The sequence below is a fragment of the Ictalurus furcatus genome, chromosome 1 (genome assembly GCF_023375685.1).
Source record: "Ictalurus furcatus strain D&B chromosome 1, Billie_1.0, whole genome shotgun sequence".
In the NCBI taxonomy this organism is placed as follows: domain Eukaryota; kingdom Metazoa; phylum Chordata; class Actinopteri; order Siluriformes; family Ictaluridae; genus Ictalurus; species Ictalurus furcatus.
Genome location: NC_071255.1, coordinates 29,966,330 through 29,982,399, shown reverse-complemented (window position 1 = coordinate 29,982,399; position 16,070 = coordinate 29,966,330). Strand labels below are relative to the sequence as shown.

At 38.5% G+C, this 16,070-nt stretch overlaps 2 protein-coding genes across 5 annotated transcripts in view; one reads left to right on the top strand and one right to left on the bottom strand.

Annotated features, from left to right (window-relative positions):
• Positions 1–2,530: 2,530 nt before the first annotated feature.
• Positions 2,531–13,177, top strand: napga (N-ethylmaleimide-sensitive factor attachment protein, gamma a). Its single transcript, XM_053635822.1, has 11 exons — positions 2,531–2,779; positions 2,894–2,961; positions 6,573–6,657; positions 6,857–6,874; positions 6,963–6,993; positions 7,859–7,968; positions 8,075–8,141; positions 9,322–9,392; positions 9,494–9,572; positions 9,668–9,877; positions 11,152–13,177. The coding sequence occupies exons 1-11, from the start codon at positions 2,727–2,729 to the stop codon at positions 11,293–11,295; spliced, it is 936 nt and encodes a 311-aa protein (XP_053491797.1). The 5' UTR covers positions 2,531–2,726; the 3' UTR covers positions 11,296–13,177.
• LOC128614479 (piezo-type mechanosensitive ion channel component 2) overlaps positions 13,169–16,070 on the bottom strand; it is a 140,011-nt gene continuing 137,109 nt past the window's right edge. For all 4 annotated transcript variants that reach the window (XM_053635814.1, XM_053635786.1, XM_053635804.1 and 1 more), the window contains 2 exons: positions 15,246–15,459; positions 13,169–15,118 (listed from right to left, as the gene is read on the bottom strand). In XM_053635814.1, the coding sequence (XP_053491789.1) occupies positions 14,866–15,118; positions 15,246–15,459 (467 nt within the window). In that variant the 3' untranslated portion in view covers positions 13,169–14,865. The remainder of the gene's footprint in view (positions 15,119–15,245; positions 15,460–16,070) is intronic.

The following is a 16,070-nucleotide window of genomic DNA, read 5'->3' as shown; positions in this document are numbered from 1 at the left end:
TTCCTGTCTCCCTGTAGCACTGTCTTAGGTGTCTTACATTATGGACATTGCAGTTTATTGCTCTAGCCACATCTGCAATCCTCATGCCTCCCTGCAGCCGGCGTATATCATGTTACCGCAGGTGAGCAGGAACCCTAGGCATCTTTCTTCTGGTGTTTTTCAGAGTCAGTAGAAAGGTCTCTTTAGTGTCCTAAGTTATTGTAACTGTGACCTTCATTGCTTACCTCCTGTAAACTGTTCATGTCTTAAGGACTGTTCCATAGGTGCATGTGCAATAATTGTTTATGTTTCATTGAACAAGCATGAAAACATTGTTTAAACCCTTTCCAATTAAGATCTGTAAAGCTTGTTTTGATTTTTCTAAATTATCTTTAAAATACAGTCTCCGGAAAAAGGGATCTTTCTTTTTTTTTGTTGAGTATTCCCCATGCTAGATCACTAGGTCAGGGACTAGTACTAATGGTACTGGAAGAGTTCCATTGTGAACATTTTGTGAAAACCAGTCTTTTTATATTATTTATATTAGTTAATATATATATATATATATATATATATATATATATATATATATATATATATATATATATATATATATATATAAAGCAAGCCAGCCAACACAAACTGAGAAATTAAGACAAATTATAAAACTAATCATTCAGGTATGACAATTGAAATGCCATCATATAAACAGACGAAGGTCTGGTCTGTCTGCACATGGCCATAAGAAATGCCTCAGTGTTTGTGCTCCCAGCTGTCTGTGCACTTGAACTTTTATGGCTTTATGTGGGTGTCACTAAATACAAATGAGCTGTGTTGGGAATGTGTTTTGCACGATACGGGTGATCAACATATGCACACGAGTATGAAGAAAATCAGCCTTACTGAAATTTTTGTGAGTCCGAGGGAGAATTTTAATTCAGTTTGGCTTTCACAAACATTTACACACACCTTTACTAAAAAAAGTCTGATAAATGAGGCCTGTCAGTCAATATCACAAGATTATTGATAGTAAAGGAAAAAAGAATGAGAGAACTTAATTTTCTTCTTCCTCCAATCTTAATCTTGAAATACTTGATAGAAGTGATTTATTTTCATAGGTGAACATGTTCAGGTAACAGGGTTGAATGAACGTAGTGGGAACTAAAGTGTACATTTTTCGTTATGCTAAATGGACTATGGAAAAAGAAGGTTTTTCAAACATTCGATGTTAAACACACATTATAAAAATTTAAGGATTTTAAATACACTATATGGCCAAAAGTATGTGCACACCTGACCATCACAACCAGATTTGCTTGCTGAACATCTCTTTCCAACATCATCATCATCATGTGCTTTAATATGGAGTTGGTTCCCCCTTTGAGGTAGGGGTCAGGGCTCTGTGCAGGATCACTTGAGTTCTTCCACTAGAACATCAGCAAACCATGTCTTCATAGAGCTCACTTTGTGCACAGGGGCATTGTCATGTTGGAACAGGTTTGGGCCTCTTAGCATACAAAGACGTCCTATACTATTGTGTGTACATTACAACTTTGTAGCAACAGTTTGGAGAAGAACCAGATAGGCTATGGGTGTGATGGTCAGGTGTCCACAAACGTTTGGAAATGTGGTGTTTGTTAGTAATTATACTTCAAGGTAAAGTGTTAGCATTTTTGCTATGTTTTATTAAATGTAATTATTTAATTATTTAAGTTATATATCTGAAACAAGTACATGGCTGTTGTGAAGGACACTTGCACTGTATACCTTTGTTAAGAAATGTATTTTATTTACATACATCTTTGAGAAAATGTAATATCAGTGGGACACAAATGGCAGATTGGTGCCCCAAACTAGAATCACACAAATATTTACAGCAGGAATCAAAGTTAAAAACGCGTGGCTGTAGCACGGACATATATATATATATATATATATATATATATATATATATATATATATATATATATATATATATATAGTTATTGTGCGTTTAAAGCTTTACTAATAAAACCATCATAGCTGCCTCCAGCGACTGGAATAAAGTTGGTTTGACGTTGGACGTTGCGGAAATTAAGGGACCGTCTCTAAAGTTTCATACGACATTGCAAAACACGTTTCTAACTTCAATAGCATTTGAAGGAAATGACATACAGTCATATAACCAACTGTAAAGTCTTCATCTAGGTGTCAGCTATAATGCACACCTCTTAGATTTTTGTTGTTTAACAAAATAAACTATTAAATCATATGTAAATATTGCCATGTATTTTATTACTGCATGGGCTCATACACAAAATATACCATAATTTAAAGCTCAATAGCATTTGAAGGGAATGATGTACAGTCACACAACCAACTGTAATGAATACTTTACAGTTGGTTGTGTGACTGTAAGTCATTCCTTTCAAATGCTATTGAAGTTAGAATCGTGTTTAACAATGTCGTATGTAACTTTAGAGACGGTCCCTTAATTTCCGCAACGTCCAATGTCCAACCGACTTTATTCCAGTCCTCGAGCGACATCTAATGCCGGAGGTTTTCGGTTCGTTTCTAGTCACGTGCGTATTCCTGACTGGACAGTGAAGTACCCAATCGCAGAGCAGGAGGCGGGGAAATAGAGCTCATCAGTTGCGACCCGGAAGCGAACAAAATCGTTATCTCACAACAAACCGGTTGGTGTATGTCACAGGTTATATCTTACTTTAATATAAACACTACATGGTGAAAGCAGCTGCAGCAGAAGCATGGCGCAGAAAATAAACGAGGCCCATGAGCACATCGCTAAAGCGGAGAAATAGTAAGTGTTTATGGTCGGATTTGTTCTGTTTGCTCCATGGCGCTAGTTCCCTGAGTAATGGATAAACACACTATCTGTTATGGCTTGTCTTGTGTCTGACTGTAAATATTTCAGTTTAAAGACCAGTTTTATGAAGTGGAAACCGGATTATGACAGCGCTGCGTCAGAGTACAGTAAAGCAGGTAAAGCCCTTCATCTATCTTCTATACACACACCATGAGAGAGGTGGGGGGTGAGGGAGAAAGGGAGAGATGGAGAGAGGGGGGGAGAGAAAGAGAGAGATGGGGAGAGAGAAGGAGAGAGCGAGAGAGAAGGGGTGGGGGAGAAAGAGAGATGGAGAGGGGGGGGAGAAAGATAGAGATGGGGAGAGAAGGGGGATGAGAAAGAGAGCGATGGGGGGAGAGAGAGAGAGAGAGAGAGAGAGAGAGATGGGGGGGGGGGGAGAACAGTGTACAGTGTAGTGTGATGCATTAATTCACCTCTATACATGCTGCTGTATGCTTAGTCACTGTGCTGCACTTCATCATGTGAATGTATCTCAGTATTTTCCTTTTACATAATTTAGTAGTCATGAGTGCTGGCTGCGGCGCACGGTGGTTTAGTGCGTTCGCCTCACACCTCCAGGGTTGGGGGTTCAATTCCCACTGCTGCACTATGTGTATGGAGTTTGCATGTTCTCCCCGTGCTGCGGTGGTTTTCTCCGGTTTCCTCTCTCAGTCCAAGGATATGCATGGTAGACTGATTGGCATGTCCAAAGTGTCTGTAGTGTATTACTTGGTGTGTGAATGTGTATGTGATTGTGCCCTGTGATGGCTTGGCACCCCGTCCAGGGTATACACCTCCACGCTCCCTTGGATAGGCTCCAGGTTCCCTGTGACCCTGTTGGATAAGCGGTATAGAAAATGGATGGATGGAATGCTGGCTGCCATTAGAACAAGTCTAAAACATACATTATTCATACACTATATTTCCAAAAGTATGTGGACACCTGACCATCACGCCCATACAAACAGCCCATTCCAAAAACCACGTCCATTAATATGGATTTGATCCCTCTTTCCTGATATAATAACCTCCACTCTTCTGAGAAGGCTTTCCACTACAGGGTATCTGAAAAGTCAGGATTGTGCCAGTATGTCAATCTGAATATGAAGAGCAAAATTTGCAAAAACATGACACCGCAACTGAGAAAATACATAATGAGTGTAAGGGTGAGCATGTAGCGCATATGTTGTAAAGAATATATACAAAATGAAATGTGTGTAGTTTTACTCTTTTTGGAGACCCTGAAAAATGTAGAGCATGGCTGTGGGGATGTGTGTTCATTCAGTAACAAGAGCGTTAGTGAGATCAGGCACTGATGTTAGGTGAGGAGGTTTGAGGTGCACTCGGTGTTCCAGTTCATCCCAAAGGTGCTCAGTGGGGTTGAGCTCAGGGATCTGTGCAGGACACTTGAGTTCTTCCTCTCCAACCTTCTCAAACCATGTCTTCATAGAGCTCTCTTTGTGCACAGGGGCATCGTCATGCTGGAACAGGTTTGGGCCTCTTAGTTCCAGTGAAGTGAGATTATAATGCTACAGCATACAAAGACATCCTATATAATTGTGTGTTTCCGATTTATGGAAACAGTTTGGGGAAGAACCACTTATGGGTGTTTTGGTCAAGTGTTCAAAAACATTTGGCACTGTGGTGTATGTTAGTAATTATACTTCAAGGTAAAGTGCAGTTAAGCATTTTTCCCTGCTTAAAGAAACCATCACAGAAATTCTAATGGTTTCCACTGCAAATACAATTACAAACCATCAGCTAATCATTAAAACCATTAACATTATTGGTCCTTAAATGGTGTCCACTAGGCATAACATGCCTCCAATAAAAGGCAGCAAATTACCAGTAGAGACCCACAGGGACCATTGCAGTTTCCATTAAAAGTGATTCCCATTAAAACCATTACAATTTCTATGAGGGTTTCTATTTATTTTTTTTCAGAAGGGTTGATATGTTTTATTAAATGTAATTTAAAAAATGATCTATCTGAAACGTGTACATGGCTGTTGTGAATGATACTTTACTTTGTTAAAAATGTCTTTTACTTTTATTTACATACCAGTGGGATACAAACGGCAGGTTGGCACCCAAACTAGGGTCACACACGTTTACAGCAGTGATTTTCTTAAAGAAATATCTGTCAGGAATCAGCGTTAAAATGTGTGGCTGTAGCATGGAAATATTTATTTTGTTATTTTGTGTTGGAAAAAAAAAATGGCTAATGGACCATTTTCTTTACTAGCAAAATCATCATACCTGCCTCGAGCGCCCTCTAGTGCCGGAAGTTCTCGGTTCGGTTTTTGTCTCGAGCATTTTCCTGCAATTGTGTGTGCTTGTGTGCTTCCAACTTTGTGGCAACAGTTTGACACACAGGTTTGATGCTCAGGTGTCCACATACTTTTGGCTATATATTGTATTTCTGCTACGTAGTGATCAAATAAATTTTTTTTCCCCTGCAACATTGTATAGAAGGCAGATCGAGAGAAATGAGAGATCGCTATCTCACTACCATGAAACCTCTTTCAATAAATAAATTAGTAAATTAATTAATTAACAAATAAATAAAAGATTCAGTGAATAATTCATTTAACCATTAAAGGAACGATTTATTAATGTATGTATTCAATGATATATTGATGTACATCTTGCTGGATTTATCCAATTCATTGTGTTTATTAATTGGATGATGTATTCATGGACTGACGGATGGCTATATTTTCACTTGTCACTCTCCACCATTCATTACACTACAGAAACCTGGCTAAAATTATAATCCCGATGACGTAATGCATTTCGTACAAACGAATTTTATCTCATTGTAATGTTTTATTATTTTATATAGAAAGAAAGCAGCCTTTCTTTTACCTTTCTTCGAATTGATATATCTAAATGACTTTTTAAAAAATACTACTTTAGCCTGTATCTTCATTTCATCAGGGATAATAAAAACAGATATTTAAATAGAGTTAAATAGATTTATAGCTGGAACTATGATTGCTGCGATGGCCTTAGGACTGCAATTAACACATAGAGTTTTGCACTCAAGTCTCCTTTAGTGAACAGTGGACTAGTTCAACAAAACAGACTTCATATTAAAACTATAAACTTCCCTTTACTTTCACACTATCTGTTATTACCCAGATGAGGATGGGTTCCCTTCTGAGTCTGGTTCCTCTCAAGGTTTCTTCCTCATATCATCTTAGGGAGTTTTTCCTCACCACTGTCACCACCGGCTCGCTCAATAGGGATAAAGTCACACGCTTAAAATCTGTATCCTGTCTTTATATATTTCTGTAAAGCTGCTTATAATAATATTAATAACATGTTTAATTGTATAATGCCTTTCCAGAGCTCAAGGACGCTTTACAATAGTGATACAGTAGTACATAAACAGTGAACTAATAAACATTAATGGACATATGAAACAATGAACAGTTATGGACAGACACATAGTACAAACACATAGTACCATTTGTTACACGGCAGCACATTAGGACAAATAACACTGAGAAAACAAACAAAGTTTAAGTTGAGATTTAACTGAAAACTGTTTAATACATTAAGGAAGCCAACATTTTGATCATGAGCTGAAATAGGATTCATTGTGCAGCCCTAGATCTTCTTTTTACTAAGAAGTGAAGTTTCTGTAGTACCACACAGAGATAATCTACAGTACAGCCACTGTGTTCCTGTTACATGCTTTGAGCATTTCTCCTCCGTAACATGTTTTTCTGTTTACTTTCAGCTGTCGCTTTCAAAAATGCCAAACAGCTAGACGAGGCAAAAGACGCTTATTTACAAGAGGCAGAGGCTCACACCAACAACGGAACGTATCCTTTCACCTCTCACTGGTTTCTGTAGCTAAACCTGTGTGGATAAGCTGTCCTGTTTAATCTTTATGGTAGAGTTAATGTTACTGTGTATTCTGTTGGCTGAATGAGACCTCACCCACACAGTGTTGACTAAAAATGCACTCAAAAATACACAAACATGCTCTTGCTGGAATTTTCTCCTTAAGTCATGTTACAGGCTTTTCCATGCTGCGAAGTAAGAATTTGAAGCACTTTAATCGCTATAACATTACAGATTGCGTGCGTACAGGCGACATTGAACCTGATCTTTGATTTCTCCACAGGGCCCTGGAGCAAGCAGGGATGATGCTGAAGGTGAGTTCTTGTTGAGGTCAGACACATCATGGGTTCGGTGAACATGGGAAGAAGCTGTCGTGGTGATGAGCTTTCACGGTTTGGTAGTGCTTACTGGAAGATTGCAATTGGTGGTTGTTCTTGCGCTGGGGGTGAACAGTTCATTGATGTGGGAATGTTGTGGTGATCTCAGAAGAACAAATTTCTCATTGTATTAGTTTCTTGACTTAAAAAAAAAAAAAAAAGAGTTGGAGGAGAACCACATGGTGACTGAGGACGTGAGGATGCTCTCATTAGCAGTAGGGGAACTTTAAAAACAGCCTACACTGTAAGAGTCGATCGCATTTCACTTGCTGTGCTACAGTTACAAAAGTAAAATAAGGTAAAAAAAATAATTGCAGACTCTATCTGCAAAAAAAAGAGGGATTATAAAAATTGCATTTAGTTTTTTATTTAGTGCGGCCCTGAATAAACCATTTCACACAACAGATGTTTAGTCCACAAGACACAATAATAACTGAATTTACCCAAATGAACCAGTTCAACGTTTACACACTCTGGGTTATTAATAATGTGTCGTTTCCTGGATGATCAACAACATGATGTGTTTATGTTTTGTGAGAGTTGTTCATGAGTCCCTTGTTTGTCCTGAGCAGTTAAACTGCCCACTGTTCTTCAGAAAAATCCTCCAGGTCCTGAAATAGTTTTTCTTTAATTGCTTCCTTCCTGTTTCTGGTATATTTTAGGCATACAAAATAATAATAAGAAGCAGACTTGTTGGAGGCATCAGGTTCTACTTGTTTTGTAAACAGTATTGCCAGTGCAACTTTCAATATAACTCGTCAGCAAGGGTTAACATGATTCATTTTACGTCTGTATTCGACAGGACATGCAGAGGCTGCCCGAGGCAATTCAGTACATTGAGAGAGCCAGTATGATGTACATAGAGAATGGCACACCAGATACTGCTGCCATGGCTCTCGACAGAGCTGGAAAGTGAGTGATTTAAAGAAGATCAGTTAAATATTTGGATGACTTTACTTCATTAGAATCAGGGGTCATATGTATTTTATTAGCATAATGATGACAATATGATTGGCAGGTTGATAGAACCTGTGGATTTAGCCAAAGCTGTGGACCTCTATCAGAAAGCTGCATCAGTGTTTGAGGTGAGTGACTGTAAAATGTTTGAGCAAGAAAACATCACTGACTTTTTTCGCTTTTCGGATTTATGATCAAAATGTTTTATTTGACTGGATCAGCAGTGGCTATATTGACGTGGGGATTTGAGCAGGTATTCAGCTATATTTACAGTAAACGCTGATATAGTGATAATTGCCTAACTTTATTATAAGAGTTTGTCTATATGACAAAAAAAAAAACCAACCCATCCATATCACATTATATTACCTCACAGTATAATTATCTGAGATATCACAGGTATCATCAGTTACAAGTCTTTCACACTGACCACCTTTTTTTTTTTTTTTTTTTTTTTTTTGTCTCTCACACTATTTTGATGGATGCTATAAAATATTTTAGGGTGAATTATTTTCCCTTCATCATTCAGTGCTAATAAATGATTGGTGTAGAGGATAAATAAAAATTCTAGTGACTCTTGATGCCCCATTACTGCGTTACTGTCACTGAATATTGTGATAAACATTGTGTATTGTAAAATGCCTTTGAATATTGCGATTTCCTTCCATATTTATTGTTTTTTTTAATGGTTACAATTCATAATTGTGATTGATTATAAGGTGTTGATCAATGTTTTAAAACAGCACCTCTGACAAATTACAAGTTTAGATGAATAAAATTGTTCTAATGGGCTCTAAAATATTTTCTTTAGTAACAGCTCCTTCACAGAGACGTGTATGCTCTGTAATAGGCAGATAAACCACAAGTTCGTACTTAATCAGCCCCGTTAAGTCTGGAGAGAAAAAAAAAAACGGCAAGTGAAAGCTAACCTAACAAACACAGCTCGCTATATAGTTAGTTCACACATGTACGATTGAACAAACGTGATTCTGATTGGATAGTACATGATACAATTAATTTCACAATGTTTTGTAAACCTTTTAGTAACGCTTGTTCAGTGAACTGAATTGTGGGATGGCTGCCTTTATAAAATGTCAGAAATAAACTAAGGAACCTTAGAAGTGAGCTGTCCTTATGCTGTCTTCTGAACGTGAGAGACTTTGTCTTGAGAGCTCAAACCTGAAAATTCTGTGTATTCATGCAGTCTTCTCCAAACTGGAACATATAGCAATGTTCATGATAAGAATATTGTGAAAATACTCCAGTATATCAGATTATCAGCACAATTTTTAATGTTTTCTGGGACAGAATGAGGAACGTCTGCGGCAGGCTGTGGAGCTGCTCGGCAAAGCGTCTCGACTCCTCGTCAGACAAAAGAAGTAAAGCAAGCTCATGTTTCCAAGCTGTATAGTGTCCACTTTATAGCTGGTCTTTGTCCTAATTCATGTCATGTTTCTGATGTTTTTATTTTCTCCTAAAGATTTGATGAAGCAGCGTTGTCGATCCAAAAGGAGAAGAACATGTACAGAGACATAGAAAATTACCCGACATGTTTTAAGGTATGACTTATTTTACCCAGTCCATTGAATCAGCAGTTCAGGTCTTACATACAGGTCTAATGATATAGCGGATATTTTTGCTCTGATGTGTTTAGAAAACCATCGCACAAGCACTGATTCACCTACACAGAGGAGATTTCGTAGCGGCTGATAAGTGTGTGAGGGAAAGCTACAGTATCCCAGGATTCAGTGGGAGTGAGGACTGTGTTGCGTTGGAGCAGCTGTTACAGGGATATGATCAGCAGGATGAAGAGCAGGTGGCCCGCGTCTGCAACTCACCACTGTTCAAATACATGGACAATGACGTGAGTGTTGCATCGGCTTCGTCCGAAAACATGAGCTCATCCATGTTAAGCTTTCTGACTTAAAATTATTTAATGGTAGATTTAGGAGGGTTTCCCCCCCTCTTTGGTACAAAAGTGCTATCGTGAGCTGCATTTTATAACGGGGTTGTGTTGCAGTAATACATTTTGTGAAGTAATCCACTTTCAGTGAGAATTTAGGACTGCATCCCAAATGACATTCAACTCACTAAAAGGAATGCCTAAATAGCTATAACAACAACATCATTGTTGTACTAATATAGTATTTAGTACCGTAGTATACATTTTGGGTTGCGGCCCAAGTGTATGAGTTTCAGAGGATGTAGTTACTGTATCTTCCACCATTATTGTCGACTCTTCAGTAGTGAAGTAGGGAATTCTGACTCTTTTCAATGAGTCAGGTCATCTGACCTATACAAATCGACCCTTTCAGCTCCCAAAGTTTACCTTTTTTTAACAACTCGGATGTTAAAAAGAGGTTTCCATGGAAGCATTTTGATTAACGTCATTGCCTACATCTACGAAAAAAAAAAGTGTTTACCAAGTGAATGAGCAAACTCTACATCTTCACAAATCTATAAATTTAAGCCGCTTAATGTTACACAACAAGGTTTAATTTCAGATCCGTCTACAAGTCTCCAAATCTTACAGGAAGTAGCGCATTGCTGCTGACCTTTGCAAAGGAGACATTTCCAAATATTAACTTTAGGGATTTTACAGGAAAATAATAATAACAAAATCATTATGTAGGTATTCTTTTTATGTTTGAATAATATTGGGTTTAAATAAAGCTATACAGTGTGTTCACATTTAAGCTCAAAATGCCATTCACTGTGGTAATCAGGTTACTGATTAATCTTTATAAGGGTGCCAATAATTCTGCAATGGACTATAATATTATATATAACTATATGTGTGTGTGTATATATATATATATATATATATATATATATATATATATATATAAGTTTTACAGTAGAGTAGTGAAAATCCTTTAATCTACTGTTGTACACACAATTCCTGTATTGCTGTGCTTAGTAGCTATTGTTTTGTAGGTTATGTCTATATTAGAGTTTCCAAACCCAGTCGTGTGGAACACCGAGAACTCCATATCTTCTCTCTTTCAGCTCCCAACACACGTCAATTAGTAACATTTTCATACATAATTGTTATGTTAGAAGCTGATATTCAAACCCCCGACTCTTACCTGCATGTTTCACTATGTGTCAAGTAGACCTTACTATTTTGTTTTGTAGTATGCTAAGCTGGCTCTCACTCTCAATGTGCCTGGAGGAGGGAAGAAGAAGAAGGCTGCTTCTGCTATGGGAGACGGAGGAGTGAACAGTGGAGCTGATAAACCTGACGAAGAGGAGGACGAGTATGCAGGAGGACTCTGTTAGTTCGTTGTCCATAACATTGCTGATCCCAGTGTCCATTTTCAACCACAGGGAGAGATTTTCCAGTAATGTACATCCTGCTGTTGAAAAAAAACAACCTCAAATCTTTTTCTCTGTGTATTTTATGTTTGGCTTTAATGCTTGATCAGGAATTGGTGAATTGAGCCACAGACAGTTCTAAGTTCAAAGATAAAATCCATCCTGATATTCATTTTAAGAATTAACATGCTATCTTCAATGGCATCCTAGATTTATTTTATTAAGAAGTTGACCTTTATTGTGACTTCTTGCCAGCGATCCATGGTCTTTCTCCAATACTTCCGTGTTGGATTTTCATGAATATGACATTAATGTTGCAGGAAAATGGTCCATAACCTTATCATTATCCCTTATGTTTAAAATCGTTGACGATTTTCTCCTTTTAAAATCCTTTGTAACTGTGCTAGCAACATCCCTCTCGGACACAAGTACGACAGACGACCACTAACTTCTGACAGAAATCATTTAAATACAGCATCAACCAGCAACAGCACAACAATCGATAAGTACTCACAAGTATTTCAATATAAATGTATTTAATGTGTTTCAGGGTGGAGTTTTCCTTTTATCCACAATGTGTATTCTAGTGTAGGGGGTGTGGCTTTGCACACTGTTGCTCAGTGCCTCTGAGATGAAAAAGCGATTCCTGATTTGAAGCATTAAAGCTCTGCTTTCATCATGGGTAGTGGGTTGGAGTTGAACATTCATGAGCAAATTTCCAGGTGGATTTCCGAGCAGCTGAAGGAAACACTCCATAGCCTTCGCATGGTTTGATCTGCCTTATCAAATACATTCAGCAAAAACGGATATACAGTACATACATATCACCTGCAGCCTGAGTACTAAGGCATAAGCATGATCGTTGCATTCAGTCATCACAGTGATGAGTCACATAAATTTCTTTACTCTTTCGTTTTGGGAAAAGCAAATCTCATGTGTTTATGAAGTTATATAATAAGTTTTGCCATGTGTAATGCTGTTATATATTTATGAAGAATAATAAAATAAAATAGGATACATGTAAAATCCAAATATACTATATAGTAATAGTAAGTGTTTTGTAGTTATATGAAATCAAAAGCTTATTTAATATAACCTGTATTTTTTTTTTTTTTGTCATGGTAACATGCTGTGTGCGGGTTAATTTATACAAACTTTCTAAGTATTACCATTACAATCATCGTTAGACCTTTTTTATTATCATTATTGTATGAATTTCTAAGCAAAATCAGTACAAAACTTTGGGTGATACTTAAATCTTGATAACAGTTTACTCTACATGCTGCAGTGTTGAAAACAATCGTGCCTGAAAATTTGAATAGTAGGAAAACATGAATTATTAAAAAACCATCCTTACTTACTTTATTTTGTGACACTTTTTACACAGCCTTCAGCCACTACTTACACATTCAAATCCAGACTATGTTCAAAAGGTATGCCTAATAACTATATGATAAAAATGCATGAAATGCCTTATTGTTTCTTCCTGGATCTTAATATAATGTATTTTCTTGCATATTGGTTACGGGGGAAAAACATACTCTTGAATTGAAACTTCAGGGAACAATTTCTCTTTGAAGTAGTTTAGCAAGAAATTACTTTGCTAGGTGTTGGATGAAAATGATGTATGGTGTGACGGATTTTTTTGTCCTTTTAATTCCACTTTGTGCTTTGAGATTTTGTGTGCATGTTCTAAGACAAATTATCTGTAAACTCTTATGCTAAAATGTCTGAATTGCATGTAAACGTACCGATGTGTAAATGTGAAGAATCGACATTTTGAAGAAAAAAGTGCAACACTTTCCTGAACCCAACAAAACTGATATAAAAACAAATCTTACATTGCTGTGATTTGTATTATATTTCTAGCACTAATATTGTTTTGTTTTGGTTTTTTAATCCCACACCTGAAGGAGTTCAGATCAATCTTGCCCACTGCTGCACACATCTGATCAGTCCTGCATGTTCAGGCATTCGCTTAACCAAGGCTGCCTACTCCCACACTGGCCTGCTTGAGCCGTCCCACCTGCTCCCACACTGGTTTGACTAACCCCACCTACTCCCACACTGGCTTGACTAATCCCACCTACTCCTGCACTGGCCTGCTTGAGCCGTCCCACCTGCTCCCACACTGGTTTGACTAACCCCACCTACTCCCACTCTGGCTTGACTAATCCCACCTGCTCCCACATTGGCTTGACCATTGCCACCCACTCCCACACTGGCTTGCTTGACCCATCCCACCTGCTCCCAAACTGGCTTGACCAATGCTGCCTGCTCCTGTCCTCACTTGACCAATCTCACCCACTCATGCGTGCCTCGCTTGACCAATGCTTCTCCCACACATGCAAGACCATTTACACCTGCTACTAAAATTGCATGACCAGTGCCACCTTCTCCCACACATACTTGACCAATTCCACCCTCTCTGAACTTTCTTGACTAATGCCACCCACTCTTGCACAACCTTGACCAATCCTGCCTGCTACCGCAGAAAGTTTGACCAATTACACCCATTCCTGCAGATAGTTTGGCCAGTCCCACCTGCTCCCACTGTAAATTTGACCAATCCTCTCCATTGGTGACATAAACAAATTAGTAATTTAAACCATCATGACTCTGACCAGGGTAAAGCAGATATTGGAGAAAGTATGAGCATGATAAATGTGTCTCAGTGCAGCACAAGAATCCAATTCTCTCCCATGCTAATGAACGTACGCTTTTTGTCCTGTGAGCTACAAATCTGCCCACCTGCTCTTGCAACTTTTTAAATGGGTCCTGCAGAACACCTCAATGCATGTCCTTTTCCCAATGTGTTATCATTATTACAACTACTAAATGAATGGCTCAGACAGAAAAGACACCTCAGATACCAGGTTTCAAAAATGTGCTTTATGCTCAGGTCAGTGAACCACAATTCCACCCCACTGTACATAACGCATATGTAACTGTAGGAGAGAAGAGTTCTTGATGCTGTGGCTGTTCAATGCCGTATATGGAAAAATGAACTAAATACTGCTTTGATGAGATGACACTCCTGACAACATGGTCATCAGGTTCCCACACATGGTTCTCTTCACACTCTCAAACACTGGTAATGAAACCTGGTGGTATGTCATTTGACATTTTTACGAAGGACCCAAGCACTTCCCATCATTTTCTCTTGAGTCAAAAGTGGCTAGTGTCTTTCAGTCACTGTCTTTCTTTTCTTGCTCCGTTGTATTTCTGTTTACAGCTACCAGGACAGTATATTGCACAATCCAGTTCATTTCTGTGTTTAGCAGGTAGGGGGTGCTAGAACACAGCTCAGGCTTGCTTATTAAAGTTTATGGCAGCGGCTCTATTCCCCAAGTCCTTTGGCTTTTCAGGTTCAGTTTAGCTAAACCTGTAGGTCACATTAATGAAGACCACATTTGGAGGCCATTTTCATATTCGTTATCGCGTGAGCACACCGATTATGTGGACACACACCTCTGCCGGCACGTCCTTCATCTTGCGCTCTATTTCTTCTTGTTCCCTGGAGAATCTCGTGCGTCATTTAGTCTTCTCCCTGGTCCACTTGATCATGGTCTCAGGGGAGCGGTAGAGGAAGATGAGCTTGGCGTACAGATCTTCCTCCAGCTCCAGTTCTCCAGTCTCTCGCACCAGGAAGATGTCAGTGCACAGTTTGAGGATGCGATCCACACAGGGCAGCTCCTCGAACATGATCGAATGTGAGATCCCACTGAAGAATTCACGCACAAACTTACCTATGACCAGCACCACGGATGCATACAGACCCATGATACTGTGAGACAGAAGAGTAGCAACACTTCAATATGACTTACTGTTAAATTCTGCTGTGTGTAGGAAAGTTAGGGGTGGAAAAATGACAGAAAAAAGTATATGTCTATTATAAGATCGACTGAACTTACCCGTAGCCAGCGAGGAAGCCCAGGCTGGGAGGACTAACTTTATCATTGAAGACATACAGCTGCAGTCCAGCCTCCCCTATCCTCTCTGCCTTCGCTCCAGATCTGATGTAGATCTTCTCTGCAGATGGCTGGTCCACGATCCACCATTCCTGAATCTCACCACTGCTGTTATTGGTGCGCTCTAGGTCCAACAGGATGTCCTTATAGTCACCGTCTACATTAAGGAACAGAACTGGTTCTGGTTGATCTTTTCACAAATGCCATGTGCATAAACATCATTAAAGGAATACGGCAACATTTTCAAACTGATCTCTATGTACCACATCTGTAACGTATATCTGATTACCACTGACAAGAATTTCAACATTCAGTACATTTCTTTGTACTGAGAAAAAAAAAAAAAACTGTTTATTAGAAACATGGTTATAATAGGAGCTTAAGGACAGTAAATGTATTTCTCTAGAACACAGCCTTAATCAAATGGTATTTGTAAAAATACAATTGGTTCTTTTTGAGATAAGACTACATTTTAGAGATACAAATTTCTAGTTATGAGTTCCCAGTGTTGTTACAGTAGCTATAAGTAAACACAGAAGTGCCTCAGCATGTGTATTGGGTTGTAGATTTCTGTTCAGGCTGTAAGTAAGGAATACAAGGTAATGGAGCATGCTGTTATAGGAAAAGAATCAACAATGGGGTGGTTTGATGCGGCCCAATAACAGCATGTCCCACAGTGTAATTCCTCTTATACTTCAGCAATTGGCCAGTGATTATATATTTTGTTAACTAAAGAATTACTCATATGGTGGTGCTTGAAAGTTTGTG